Consider the following 13922-nt stretch of genomic DNA (forward strand, 5'->3'; position numbering starts at 1 on the left):
CAATTCCGTCTTGTAACACTCCAATAAGTAGATAAAAAAAATAAATAAAACAAATAGAAAGTCGCTCTGACAAGATGTGTATGCATTCACTTGAAACAGTAGCAGAACCAGATCTAATCTGCGAGCCAGAAAAAGTGAGGGACGACGCCCAATGATATATAATAATTGAATATGAAAATGTCATTAAATGCCTTCACCTTCTCCACTGATCTGTCGTCCTGTGCGTCTTGTGTGTGTATATAAATGGTGACAACGCCCCACTATTTGTCTTCCACCATTATTAATTATTCATGCAAGCACACAGAGCTGTGATTGAATGAATGAATGAATGATTCAAGAGACTGAGAGAGACGTGTCCTGAAGAGGAGGAGGAGGAGAGCATGCATGCACGCTGATTAGTTGGTTTATAAGTTCGTATTGCTGGATTAATGGATTAATCGATCCAAGAACAGATCCGCCATGGACGAGCTTCAATTGCTGCAACACCAGATCAGTCTGCAGCAGCGAGGAGGAAGAGGAGGAGGAGGAGTGGGAGCGAACAACCCCACCGTGTTCAGCGATCTCACCAGCTCCAACCCATCGAAGAGGCCGGCGGCTGTGGCCCTGCAACATTCCTCTGTTACCTCTAAGAGCGGCACGGTACTCGCTATGCCGCCAGCGGCCCTGCAAGATTTGGAGATCGACGCCATCGTCAGTCTCCATGTACGTGTCGATCTATCTCTCGAAATATATAAAATTGTATTGTGGAATAGTTTCTTGAATTATATTGGTTTCGTGTTGTTGGAGTTGCAGACGGAGCGGCTGCGGAATGAGGTGCGGGAGGTGACGAAGAGGCATTGCCGGGGGCTTTTATCTGCGGCGGAACGGGAGGCGGCGCGGAGGTTGAGGGAGAAGGCGGTGGAGCTGGAGGTGGCGCGGCTGACGAACGCGGCGTTGGAGGAGAAGGTACGGAAGCTGACCGCGGAGAACCAGATGCGGTTGGCCGCCGCCAAGCATTACGAGGCCGCCGTCGGCGTGCTCAGGGGGAGCTTGCAGCGGGCTCTGCTGCTCCAGCAGAGCAGAAGCAGAAGCAGTGCAGGGTGCTGCGAGGGGTACGGCGACAGCGAGGCTATCTCCGCCGCCGAGTCGTCGTGCTGCTTCGAGGCGGAAGAGAAGGGACGCGGGCAGCAGCAGCAGCAGCGGCGGCGGCGGCGGAGCGGGTGGTGGTGCAAGGCGTGCGGCCGGAAGGAGGCGAGGACGCTTCTGCTGCCCTGCAAGCACCTGTGCCTCTGCGAGGAGTGTGAGCCGGGCGTCGGCGAGTGCCCCGTCTGTGGCGCCGCCAAGACTGCCGGATTCCAGGTCTTCACGTGCTAATTAAAATGAGCTGATCACTTCACCGCGTCGTAAATTTGACGTGCATGATCAATCCATCGATCCGACAATCCTCCAATTTGTTAATTCAATACGCTTCAAATCAATGAATTAATACCAAATTTCACTTCGCTCCTTATAATTTCAAAAAGTTTGTTATTTGTCCCCGGCACGGCACACTAATAACGACCAGGCGTTTGATGAATTCACAGAGTATCACCCTTACAAATCCCACTGGAATAAGGGCAGGTTTTACAATGGATTTTCGATCGTGGAGGTAGGTTAGTTAGGTCGATTAACAACAAAAAAAACAAATTATTTTTTGCTTTTATCCCCATATTTTCATCTCCCGTCATTCAAATTCGTTCATCTCCCTTTCGAATCACATAAAAATCCATTTCGCATAAGCAAATATTCCTCGTGTACTAGCAAGCCTATTATGAATTCACCACTCTATTCAGATACAACAACATTAACATAAATGATAAAAAGCACGAATGAGATACAGTGATAAAATAATAAGAACAGTTAAGAAGATCAAAATTCGAATGGATATTTTAGAATTTGACTTTATATATATATAGAGAGAGAGAGAGAGACACACGGAGTGTAGATTGTGTAGCATAACTAAGATGATATTCAGATATTTTTGAACGTATATGACTACTACGTTAGCCTGCCACCATTAAAACTCGAGCGTTGCTGGCTCTGTTGCTTTCAGTACCCAACCAAATGAATGGGGCTAATGGTGCTCGTAAAAGTCCCTATCTCCGTTAATCAATTTACAGGCGAAGGTGATGAAAGCTGAAGCTGACCTACCCTCTTTATCTCCACAATTGTCAGTTTGTGCCACCTGTATACACTTGCGTTTTGAAAGGAAAGAAGCAAATATATATATATATATATATATATATATATATATATAATTTATTTTTATAATACTATTTTGCTCTTATTAGCCTATTAATCTTAGATATGATTGATTCTATATAAAAACAAAAATTATTGACTATCAAAATAATCAGGAAGCTTACTAATAGACTATCAAGGTTACAAATAATTCGAACTCTTTCAATATAACATAGTCCAGATGAGATTTAAATTCTGATTATCTAAGAAGTTTATTTCACCGTGTTTACCATCCATCATTACAGTAAAAGTTGATAATTCTCATCCCGAGATTTTTTTAAAGAACAAGATAGTGGCTCTTTATATGGGTCAAATGGCTCGCGATGTATTTCGTACAGACTGAAATCAATCTCATCATCTATTATAATAATACCATACCAACATGTGAGATCACTTATCAACCATCATGGCATCGGATAGGTAGAATTTTATATTATTATAGTAAAAAATAATTATATTCTTTCTAAATATTCTTCATAATCTATTGATTATATAAAATGAGATAAATTATGAAGTAAATTTAATAATCAATCTTTACATGACTAAAGAATAATATTTTATTTATAATATATATCGGTCGCAAATGGATTCATCCTCCGTTATAATAAATTTGGCATTTTCTAATTAACTGATCATAGATTTTCGTGCCACGTTCTTTTTAAAAGTGATCATGTAATCAATAATTCTCAGTGTGATTGACTTAGGAGGGGAGAAAAGTTCAACGGAGCTGGATTGCAAGGATTGAGATTTGAGAGAGACGTGTCAGAGGAGAGCATGCAATGAATTATGTATGAGCACCAGCTGGGACCGTATTAATTAAACACTAATTGTGATATAAAAAAATTAAAAAATAACACTAGTTTTTTTATAGAAGCACAGATGAGTAATGAAATATTTTATTTTTAATGGAATTTAAATTTTGATTTTGAAAATTATTTCTTCGAATTTTTTTACCATATAAATTATATATAAAGATATGTTTTGAAGGAATAGATTTTAGAGTAAATATCAAAAAATAAAAATAAAAGGACGTCTTTTACTTTATTGTAATGTCAAAAGAGCCTTTTTAATGTTTGTTTTTTTTTAAATTAAAAGTACGTCTCCATCCACCACCGCGCATGTTATTTCCAAAATTACTTTTATTTTAGATATCATTTAACAGCTACCAACGCCGTTAGTGATACGATCAATCCCTGGTTAAAATAAAAGAAGATGATTATATTAGGTTCTCAGTTAATATTAAAATTATAATAAATATTTAATGAATAAATTTATTAAATTATTATATTAATATTAGGTGGTTCATTGTAATATTTCGATAAAGATCGATATATCTTTAAAACTTTGGTATAATGTTAAATATGTAAGAGTTTCTATTATAGAGTTTGACTGTAACGTATCAGTAAAGACCGCTATATCTCCATAAGAATTTAGGTGTAATATTAAATATGCAAGAGTTCTCACATCATTGATTGGAAAAAAGTAGGATTAGAAGAATTGGTGTTTTGTGTATACAAAAGATAAAATGGGTAGGCGAAAACGTAAAACTAATAGAAAACTTGGATTTTAAGTTATGATATACAGGAAAGAGTAAAGCAAGAAATGAAATAGATATTGTTGTAGATAGTTCGTTAAAAGATGAAGTTATAGGAGTAATTAGAAAAAGGAATAGAATTATAACTCTTAAGATAATAGTGGCAAAAGAAATTATGAACATAATTAGTGTATATGCACTGCAAGTAGGATTAGATGAAACTACCAAATCAAGATTTTGGTACGACTTAGATAAAATATTACAAAACATTCTGCCTAATGAAATGATTTTAATAGGAGGTGATTTAAATTGACATGTCAGAGTGAAAAATGAGAAATATATGAGGGTACATGAGGGTTATGGGTTTGGAACGAGAAATAAGAAAGGAAAAACTTTATTAGATTTTGCAATAGCATATGATCCTATATTAGCTAATATGTTTATTAAAAAAGACAAGAACACTTAGTCACATTCAAAAGTGAGAATAATAAATCACAAATTGACTTTATTATGGTCAGGAAGAATGATAAAAAAATTTGTAAAGATTGCAATGTCATCCTTGAAAAATGCTTAAATACCCAACATAGGTTAGTAATGTTGGATATACACCTCAAATATAGTATCAATAGAAATAAAATATATATGACTTCTAGAATTAAGGGGTGGAAGTTAAAAGATGAGAAGCAAAATATATTTAAGGAGAGGTAGAAATACAAGCATTAGATGAAATATATGGTGATTCTAATACGACATGAGATAAGATTGTATTAAAGTTAAAAATAGTAGCTAAGAGTGTACTCGATGAGTCAAAAGGGCATGCACCAAGTAAGGAATCTTAGTGGTGAAATAAGAAAGTACAAGAGAAAGCAAAGGAAAAATTAATAGCTTATAAGAAATTATATATTTGTAAAAATGAGACAAACTTAAAAAAAAAATATATACAATAGTTAAGAAAAAAAAGTTAAGAGAGTAGTGAATGAAGTAAAGAATGAAACTTTTGAACGATTATATCAAAAATTGAATACAAAAAAAGGGAAAATAGACATTTATAAAATAGGTAAAGTAAAAGAAAATAAGATAAGAGATCTTTGTTGGGGTTGCAAGGTTGCAAACATAGTCCCATATTGGAAACACATGGGAAAGATCATGGGTTTATAAGAGAAAAGATATCTCCATTGGCATGAGGCCTTTTGGGTAGAGCCCAAGAGCAAAACCATGAGGGCTTAGACCCAAAGTGGACAATATCATACAATTGTGGAGATATCTAAATTCTTTTCGATCCTACAATTGGTATCAGAGCCCGGACTGCCAGAAGGTTTAACCGCCGACTGTGCATAAGAGCTATGGTCTGATTGAGCCATGTGGGTACAATATTGACCTCGAACAAAGAAAGTGGGGGCTCCTATATTCGGATCAAGAGGACCAGACACCAGGCAGGAAGTCCTAGTTGCGACTAGGCAAGGAAGTCCTAGTAGGTTGGGTGGACCGAGGGGCAGGAAGACCTGGTGGGTCGAGGATCGGACATGGGAAGCCTATGGTCCTTTGTTTGAGGGGGGATTGTTGGGGTTGCAAGGTTACAAACATAGTCCCATATTGGAAACACATGGGAAAGATCATGAGTTTATAAGAGAAAAGATATCTCCATTGGCATGAGGCCTTTTGGGTAGAGCCCAAGAGCAAAACCATGAGGGCTTAGGCCCAAAGTGGACAATATCATACAATTGTGGAGATATCTAAATTCTTTTCGATCCTACAATCTTATCTAAACAAAATGTATTAAAGATGAATGTAATAGAGTACTAGTAAACAATGGAGAAATAAAAGAACAGTGGAAGAGGTATTTTCATCAATTTTTTAATTAAGGTTTAAATGACCAACTTAACTTAGGTACTTTAAATGAGCATAGAAATTTAAATTTTTATCTTAGAATTCAAACTTCAAACAAGCTTTAAATGGGATGCACAATGGAAAAGTCGTTGGACCAGATGATATTCTGATAAAGGTATGGAAGTGCCTAGGGAAACAAGGTATTGAATGACTTATAAAGTTATTTAACATGATATTAAAAATGAAAAAAATATTTGATCCATGGAGGATAAATACTCTAGTTTCCTTATATAAGAACAAGAGAGAAGTATAAAATTATATAAACTATAGGGTATTAAACTAATGAATCATACCATGAAACTTTAGAAAAAAAAAAGTAGTAGAAAAAAGATTAAGAAATGAGACCATGGTGACTGAAAATTAATTTGGGTTCATGCTTGGAAGGTCGACAATAAAAACTATAAATCTTCTTAGACAATTAATTAAAAAATATTGGGAGCAAAAACAAGATCTACACATGATATTCATTGACTTAGAAAAAACTTATGATAGAGTCCCAAGAGAAATTATATGAAGAATTCTAGAAAAGAAAAGTGTTAGCATAACATATATTGAACTAATTAAGGATATATATGAAGATATAACTGTTGGTCCCGTGTGGCCGACAAGAGGGGGTGAATTGCTTGAAATTACAAACATACCATTCTCAAAGCTTTCGTCTTAAGTTATACAAATACTTTATTAAACAAAACAAAATTGCATAGAAATAAAAGAGGCTACCGAATTTTACTTGGTTACAACCAAGGAGGTTGTTAATCCAATGCGTTGAAAGCACTAACAAAATTCTCCTTTTGTCATAGGCGTAGAAGCTTCTTGCAAGCATTGGAAGTATAGAAAATATAAACTAAATAAAGAATTTGAAGTACAGAAGTGTTGTATTAAATCTTGAGCACTAGGGCTCTTTTTATAAGCTCACTGGTCGAAGTAACCGTTTGATGATGTGGCACGATTTAGGTGCCCCCAACTGGTCGCCTAGCTAGTCATCTCAATCCACTTTGTAATGATAAAGGGATAAGCATTTATCCACTTCCGAGTGCCCGGACCATCTCCGAACGCCCAGACCGCTGCTGACATGGATCGAAAGTAAATCCACTGTGACAAGACACTCGTTGGAAACCAAAGTGGTCCAAGCAACAGAACCAGCTCCAAGCGCCCAGACAAGGTCAACTCAGGTTGATTTTGTCTGGTCTTCCGCTTCGGTCGCTTGAGTGATTTTTCGACCATCTAGAGTTGAGTTCACCCGAACCCAACTTCGGCCTTCTCTCCTCAGTAGACTTCCGCTCTAGTTTCTCGTCCCTCGGAAGCGCTGAACACATCCTTCTACCTCCACTAGTATACTCTTCCGCAACTTCTCATCCCTTGGATGAACCGAGCTCGTCGACTCGATTCCCGTATCGTTCTTCTCATCTGCTGCATCTTCCGCTCAACTTCTTATATTCCTGAACTCCTACACACTTAAATACAAGACATCAAATATAAAAAAGACCTAACTTAACTCGGTTGACAATATCAAAACTATCACAGGGTACTTACAGTCTCCTCCTTTTTGATGTGTATCAACCTGAGTTAAAGTTAGGGTTAAAACAAAATGCAATATAATAAATAAGTGAAAACTAATTATTTCGCATATAAGTGTAGGAATAAATTTTTAATTATCCCACCTTCCCCTTAACTTATATCTAGTTCTCCCCCTTTAATCACATCAAAAAATAGGAAAAAAATAAAATAAATAGTTAGAAAAATAAAAAAAAATCTAGGGGCACAAAACATGAATTACCAATAGGTTAATATTTTCTAGAAATAATTTTTAAAAATATTCTATATTTACTAATTAATCTTATATTTTGACAAAAATAATTTAAAACTTACTTTTCTATTTCAAAAAAATCCTAAAATTTTTTGTCCAAATTAAACAAAATAAGATAGATTAGTAGAAAACTTTTTATAGAATGATATTATTTACTCTAACATAAATGATTTATTTCATTAGAGCAACCTAATTTTTGAAAATAGATCTTTAAATATATATTTTTAACTCTAAAATTTTACTAATTTTCTTAGATATGTAAAACATATTTTTAATTTTAAAAAATTAAAGTTTCTAAGTTTCTATTTTCTTAAATTTTGAATATTAAAAATTAAATTTTTAAAAAATAATTTATAAAAATTTTATTCTCTATTAGTCTAGAAATTTTTAATAGAAAATTCAAATAAAAGATTTTTTTATAAAAATTATAAGTCAAACAATTTCTACCCTAATAAAAAAAATTAGGAATTTAATCTAAAAAGAATTTTGGAACCCAATATCAGTTCCTACCTATTGGATTTACTAAAAATTTTGGCGGTACATAATTCCTAGGTATTTTCTTTATTTGCCCCTTATGATTTTTAATGTACCAGTTAATTCTACCATAATTTCTAAACCTTGAATTTTGAAAACATTTGAATGTGCATAGTCATTTTTCCAGTTTCTCTATTTGTGCTTTTAGTTTTTCATTTTTAAATTATCATGCATTACTAAAGGACATGAATTTACTAAGTTTAATTTTAGCATAGCATTTTTATTTTCTAATTTTAGCATATTTTTGGAAAGTATTTTAATAAATTTAAAAGATTCTTCAGGAAGTAAGGCTCGTACCTCACTTACCTCGTGGTATGTTAATTCGTCCATTGTTATTTTCTTCTGAAGATCCTCCCCCTTTATTGATACTCATTTCTGAGGAACTTTCGTTGTTCCTTTGGTGGTTTGCCATCAGGGATATTCCGCGCGTACACTTCTAACTCTATTCTGATGACGACGATTCGTTCCATGTTGCTTTCAAGGTCTTGTGCTTCAATCTTGCTAGTCTTTTACCCTTGTGTTTCTCTTTCTTCTTCAATTTAGGGTAGTCATTTTTAATGTGTCATTCTTCTTGACAGTTATAGTATTGAACTTTTCTTTTACTCTGATGATGCTTTTTTGCCTGCGACTTATTAAATTTATTAGTTTTAAGAAATTTACTAAAATTTCTTACCATTAAGGTTGCCTTATTTTCATCGATTGATGTTTCGGAGTTTGGATTACCCGTTCTTGCCTTTAGGGCAATTCTCTGACTCGGCTCTTTTTTTAATTCTACACATCTAGATTCGTGAAGTTCTAAAGTCAAAAATAAATTTTCTAATAAATTTACCTCTAGATCCTTATAAATGTAGTAGGAGTCAACTATGGACGCACATTTTTGTATTCTAGGGAAAGCATTCAAAGAGTACCTTAGTGAATCTCAGTTTGTTACCTTTTCTTCCAGATTCGTGAGTCCAATGATCAGTTCCTTCAGTTTAGCGTGAAGTTGCACTACTGACTCTCCTTCTTTCAGTCGAAGGTTCATCAATTGGTTCCAGAGCAGGTCTTATTTCTCGAGCTTTGCTTTGGACAGTCCTTCGTGTAGCTCCAGGAACTTCTCCCAAAGTTTCTTTGTTGATTCGTAGGCGCCGATCCTGCTGACTTCTTGAGATGGAAGCAAGCTTAGCAGGTAGAATTTAGCTAGTCTATTTGTCAAAAAGTCGACTTGCTCCTTTTTTCTCCAAAGGTACTCTCCTTTTTCTTCGCCTTTTTGATCTTTTAGAGCTACAAAATCGTATTTGATTATTAATAAAACCTCAAAGTTGGTTTTAAAAAAATACCTCAATTCACTTTTTCCATAGGGCGAACTCCCCCCTCAAACTTTGGCAGATAGATACTTGGTCAGACCATCGTCTTGTTTGCTTCGGTCAGCAGTTAGTATTTCTGAAACTCCCTTGCTCTGATACTAATTGTTGGTTTCGTGCGGCCGATAAGAGGGGGTGAATTGCCTGAAATTACAACTGTACCCTTCTAAAAAAAGCTTTTGTTTGGAGTTATACAAACACTTTAATAAACAAAACTAAATTGCATGGAAATAAAGAGGCTACCGGATTTTTCTTGGTTGCAACCGGGGAGGTTGTTAATCCAAAGTGTTGAAAGCACTAACAAAATTCTCCTTTCATCATAGGCGGATAAGCCTCTTACAAGTATTGAAAGTACAAAAAATGTAAACTGAATAAAGAATTCGAAGTACAGAAGTGTTGTATTAAATCTCGAGCATTATGGCTCCTTTTATAGGTTCACTGGTTGAAGTGACCATTTGATGACGTGGCGCGATTCGGACACCAGAACTCGATCCGAGTACCCCCAGCTGGTCACCTAGTTGGTCGTCTCAAACCTCTTTGCAATGGTAAAGGGATAAGCATTTATCCACTCTCGGGCACTCGGACCATCTCCGGACACCCGAACCGCTACTAACGTGGACCCAAAGTTGATCCACTGTAACGAGGCACCCATTGGGCACTAAAGTGGCCTGGGCGCCTGGACCAGCTCCTAGCGCCCGGACTCCAGACGCCTAGACTTAGTCTAGGCGCTTGGACAAGGTCAACTTAGGTTGACTTTGTCCGATCTTCCACTCCGGTCGTTTGGGTGATTTTTCGGCCATCCGAAGTTGAGCTCATCCGAACCCAACCTTCTCTCCTCAAGTAGACTTCCGTTATGACTTATCGTCCCTTAGAAGCGTCGCACTCATCCTTCTCGCTCCACCGGCATAATCTTTCGTAGTTTCTTGTCCCTTAGATGCATCAAGCCCGTCGACTCGATTCCCGTGTCATTCTTCTCATCCGCTACGTCTTCTGCTCAACTTCTTGTGTTCCTAAGCTCCTGCACACTTAAACACAAGGCATCAAATACAAACATAATCTAACTTAACTCGGTTTACTACATCAAAACTACCACGGCTACTTATTGTAACGACTAGATTAAAGTCTTCAAGGAGTAACTGAAGCATTTCCAATAAAGATAATGTTAAATCAAGGATTAACTCTAAGTACCTATCTTTCTACACTAATTATGAACAGACTCACTACACACATTCAAGACACAGAACCGTGGTGCATATTATTTGCATATGATATTGTTTTGGTAGATGAAACACGTAAAGGAGTAAATGCTAAACTAGAATCTTGGCGAGAAACACCAGAAGTGGAATATTTTAGGCTTAGTAGAATAAAGACAGAATATATGAAATTTAAGTTTAGTAATATTAGACATAATGAGATAATTGTTAAGATAGAAGATGATGATTTATCCAGAACCGAGAGCTTTAGATATTTATGATCATTTTTGCAAAATGATAGAGGAATTGAGAACGATGTCTTACCAAGAATACAAGTAGGATGGTTCAAATGGAGGAGAGCATCAAGTGTTTTATGTGATCGTAAAATACCTCTAAAACTTAAAGAAAAATTCTTTAAAACTGCAGTTAGATCTGTTATATTATATGAAGTTGAATGTTGGGTTGTGACTCGAGCACATGAGCAAAAGATGAGAATTGCAGAGATGAAGTTGTTAAGGTGGATGTATGAACATACGAGAATGGATAGAATAAGAAATAAGAGCATTAGAGAGAAAGTCGGAGTTACATCTATTGAGGGAAAACTCCAAGAGACACGTTTAAGATAGTATGAGTATGTACTTAGACGACCAATAAATGTTCTAATTATGCAATGTGAAACTATGACAAACACGCATATCAAACGAGGAAAAGGAATACCAAAAAAGACTTAGTTAGCGATAATAAAATAAGATAAAATTTATTTAAGTATAGATAATGATATAGTCGGGGATAGAACTCAATGATATAAAAGGGTTTATATAGCCGACCACACCTAGTGGAATAAAACTTTGTTGTTGTTATTGTATCATTTAACAGCTATAAGATTCTAACGATGATGTATAACAGTTGTAATTTTATAATTATTGTCTCCCCGAGATGTTTAGTTGAGTAAAGGTTTACAGATTTATTATAATGGGACAGATATTAATTCTCGACGGAAGTATACCCTCGGATAAGGGTGTAATTGAACCGACTTGAGTTGAACAGGAAGAGGCTTAAGCTCGAGCTTGAGCTCGATTCATTTTACCTAAGCTCAAGCTCAGCTCGAGTTCGATTCGAGTTTTAATTCTTAAGCTCGAGCTTGGATCATAATGAAATTAAATAGTTCGCAGACAACTCAAGCTCAGTTCGAAAATGACTCATTTAAAAGTTAAATGAAGTTAGTTCAAACTTGTTCGAAAATAGCTTGTTTAAAACTAAGGTCAGTTCGAATTTGACTTGATAATATTTTCAAACTCGAAATCAGGCTCAAGCTCGACTTGTTAACTTAATCAAATGAACATTTTTTTTCAAACCGAGACCAGAATAACTCATGAGCGGCTTGACTTGTTTATACTCCTATGCTTGGGGAAAAACTCCTACCCTCTAACCACTTGAGAACATACTATAAGGAGCGTCTGAGATGAACGTAATCACCAGCCACTGCACCATTGTCTCGGGCCTAGATATTTAGTTCTTTTTTTGTTAGTTAATATCATGTATCCAGCCTACACTGATCAATCTGGAGGGTGATCGACCTGGTCTTATAAAAATTTTCTACTGGTTAATAGGTAATTTAGTAAGCACTCACCACTAAACTGGCTATCACTCTAATATTCTTAGATCTACTATTCATTATTAAAAATTTATAGATTAATTTATCAAAATTTAAATATCTAAAAAAAATTAAAAAGGTATTTGGCCATTGTACCATTACCATTGGACCAGGTCCAAGATTAAAAGATATATGATGCAGTAATGGACGAGAATTATGAAGCAGATGGGATGGGAATGTGCTTAGGTGTGAGTTGGGTCGGACCGTCGGCGATCAAATTTGACTAAACTTAATTTAGATCGTGCCGGACACACTAAACTTGATTTAGACTGCGTCAGGGCTAGGCTTGATCTGATCCTGCAGGTTAGACGAGGGAGAGGGTCGGGCATCCCTTACCGACATTACAAGTCATGTCCGACATGTCGTAGATGATAAATCGATATGATACGACACGTAATTGACTAAGCCCATGCTATAGCCGATCTGATCAATCAATTGTGACGCCTCTGAAATCTTGTGGACTCTCTCGGTGGTATAGAAGAAATAAAAAACAGTTGTAATCAATTAAAAGACAAATAGAAAGTCATTAATCAATATGACCAAAAAAAGTCATTAATAATCATGTGCGGGGTCGTCCAGAAGGTCACTACGGTGACAACTTTATCTTTTACTATCAGAGAATAGCGACGGGATGATGATTTGCAGGTATGACCGGCTGCTTTTGGCCATTTGCATTAATTGTACACTAATACTTTTAAAATTGAATGCCAAATTAAAACCGTAATTATTTGTTTTAATGAAAAAATTATACATGTTTATGCATTTGATGAGAGTAATTAAACTCTAAGGCTATTTGATTGAGTGTAATATAATCTAGCTTATAATGTAATTAAATTTTGAATATAATATAATGTAATCTTGATTATATTAGTATATTTGGTAATATAATATATGTAATTTTTTATTACAAAAATGATTACATTCTTTTGTTTGGTATCTATTATTTTTTATAAGGAATGTAATTCATATTATTATAAAATGATAAAAATATCCTGTGATTTTTACCGACGGCTGTTGCATCTCTGTCGGAGCTTGCGTCCGATGATCGATGGCGGTCGACTGACGACCGGTGACCGGCGGCCGATGACGACCGGCGGCCGGCGGCGACCGGCGATCGGCGGCCGACGGCGACCGGCGATCGGCGGCCGACGGCGACCGGCGATCGGCGGCCGACGGCGTCCGGTGGCGGCCGACGACCGACTGCCGGCGACCGGTGGCGACAGCCGACGACGACCTGCGACCGACGACCGGCAGCAGCGTCCGACGACTAGCGACCGGCGACGGCGCCCGGCCATCAACGACCGACGGCCAACGGGCGGTCGGCTAACTAGGGGTATATTCGGCATTCACATTTTGGTTAAACAGTGATCTCGTAATGTAATCGGATTACATAATATTTGCTTTGTAATCCAGATTACAAAATTTCACTATCTTTTGTAATCGAGATTACATTACATTACAGGTTTAAAATTAAAACAAACAAAATAATTAACTTTGTAATATAATCCTGATTACATTACATGATAAATTACATCCTACTAAATGTAGCCTAAACCTTAATCGCTATTACGATAAGTGTCCCCACACTCATCCATGCACGAGCTATTCACACCCCCACGAATCTCCATTACAAACAATGTCTAAACTCTCACCACCTCTGTTAACAATAGAGTCTATACGCGTGGCATGGGCATGGACCACCTTGTTGCTA

At 36.4% G+C, this 13922-nt stretch overlaps 1 protein-coding gene across 1 annotated transcript; it reads left to right on the forward strand.

Annotated features, from left to right (window-relative positions):
* Positions 1 to 223: 223 nt before the first annotated feature.
* On the forward strand, positions 224 to 1481 carry LOC121993993 (probable BOI-related E3 ubiquitin-protein ligase 2). The gene is made up of 2 exons (XM_042548199.1): positions 224 to 702; positions 793 to 1481. The coding sequence occupies exons 1-2, from the start codon at positions 460 to 462 to the stop codon at positions 1351 to 1353; spliced, it is 804 nt and encodes a 267-aa protein (XP_042404133.1). The 5' UTR covers positions 224 to 459; the 3' UTR covers positions 1354 to 1481.
* Positions 1482 to 13922: the final 12441 nt, after the last annotated feature.

This window comes from Zingiber officinale, chromosome 6A (genome assembly GCF_018446385.1).
Source record: "Zingiber officinale cultivar Zhangliang chromosome 6A, Zo_v1.1, whole genome shotgun sequence".
NCBI classification, from domain to species: Eukaryota; Viridiplantae; Streptophyta; class Magnoliopsida; order Zingiberales; family Zingiberaceae; genus Zingiber; species Zingiber officinale.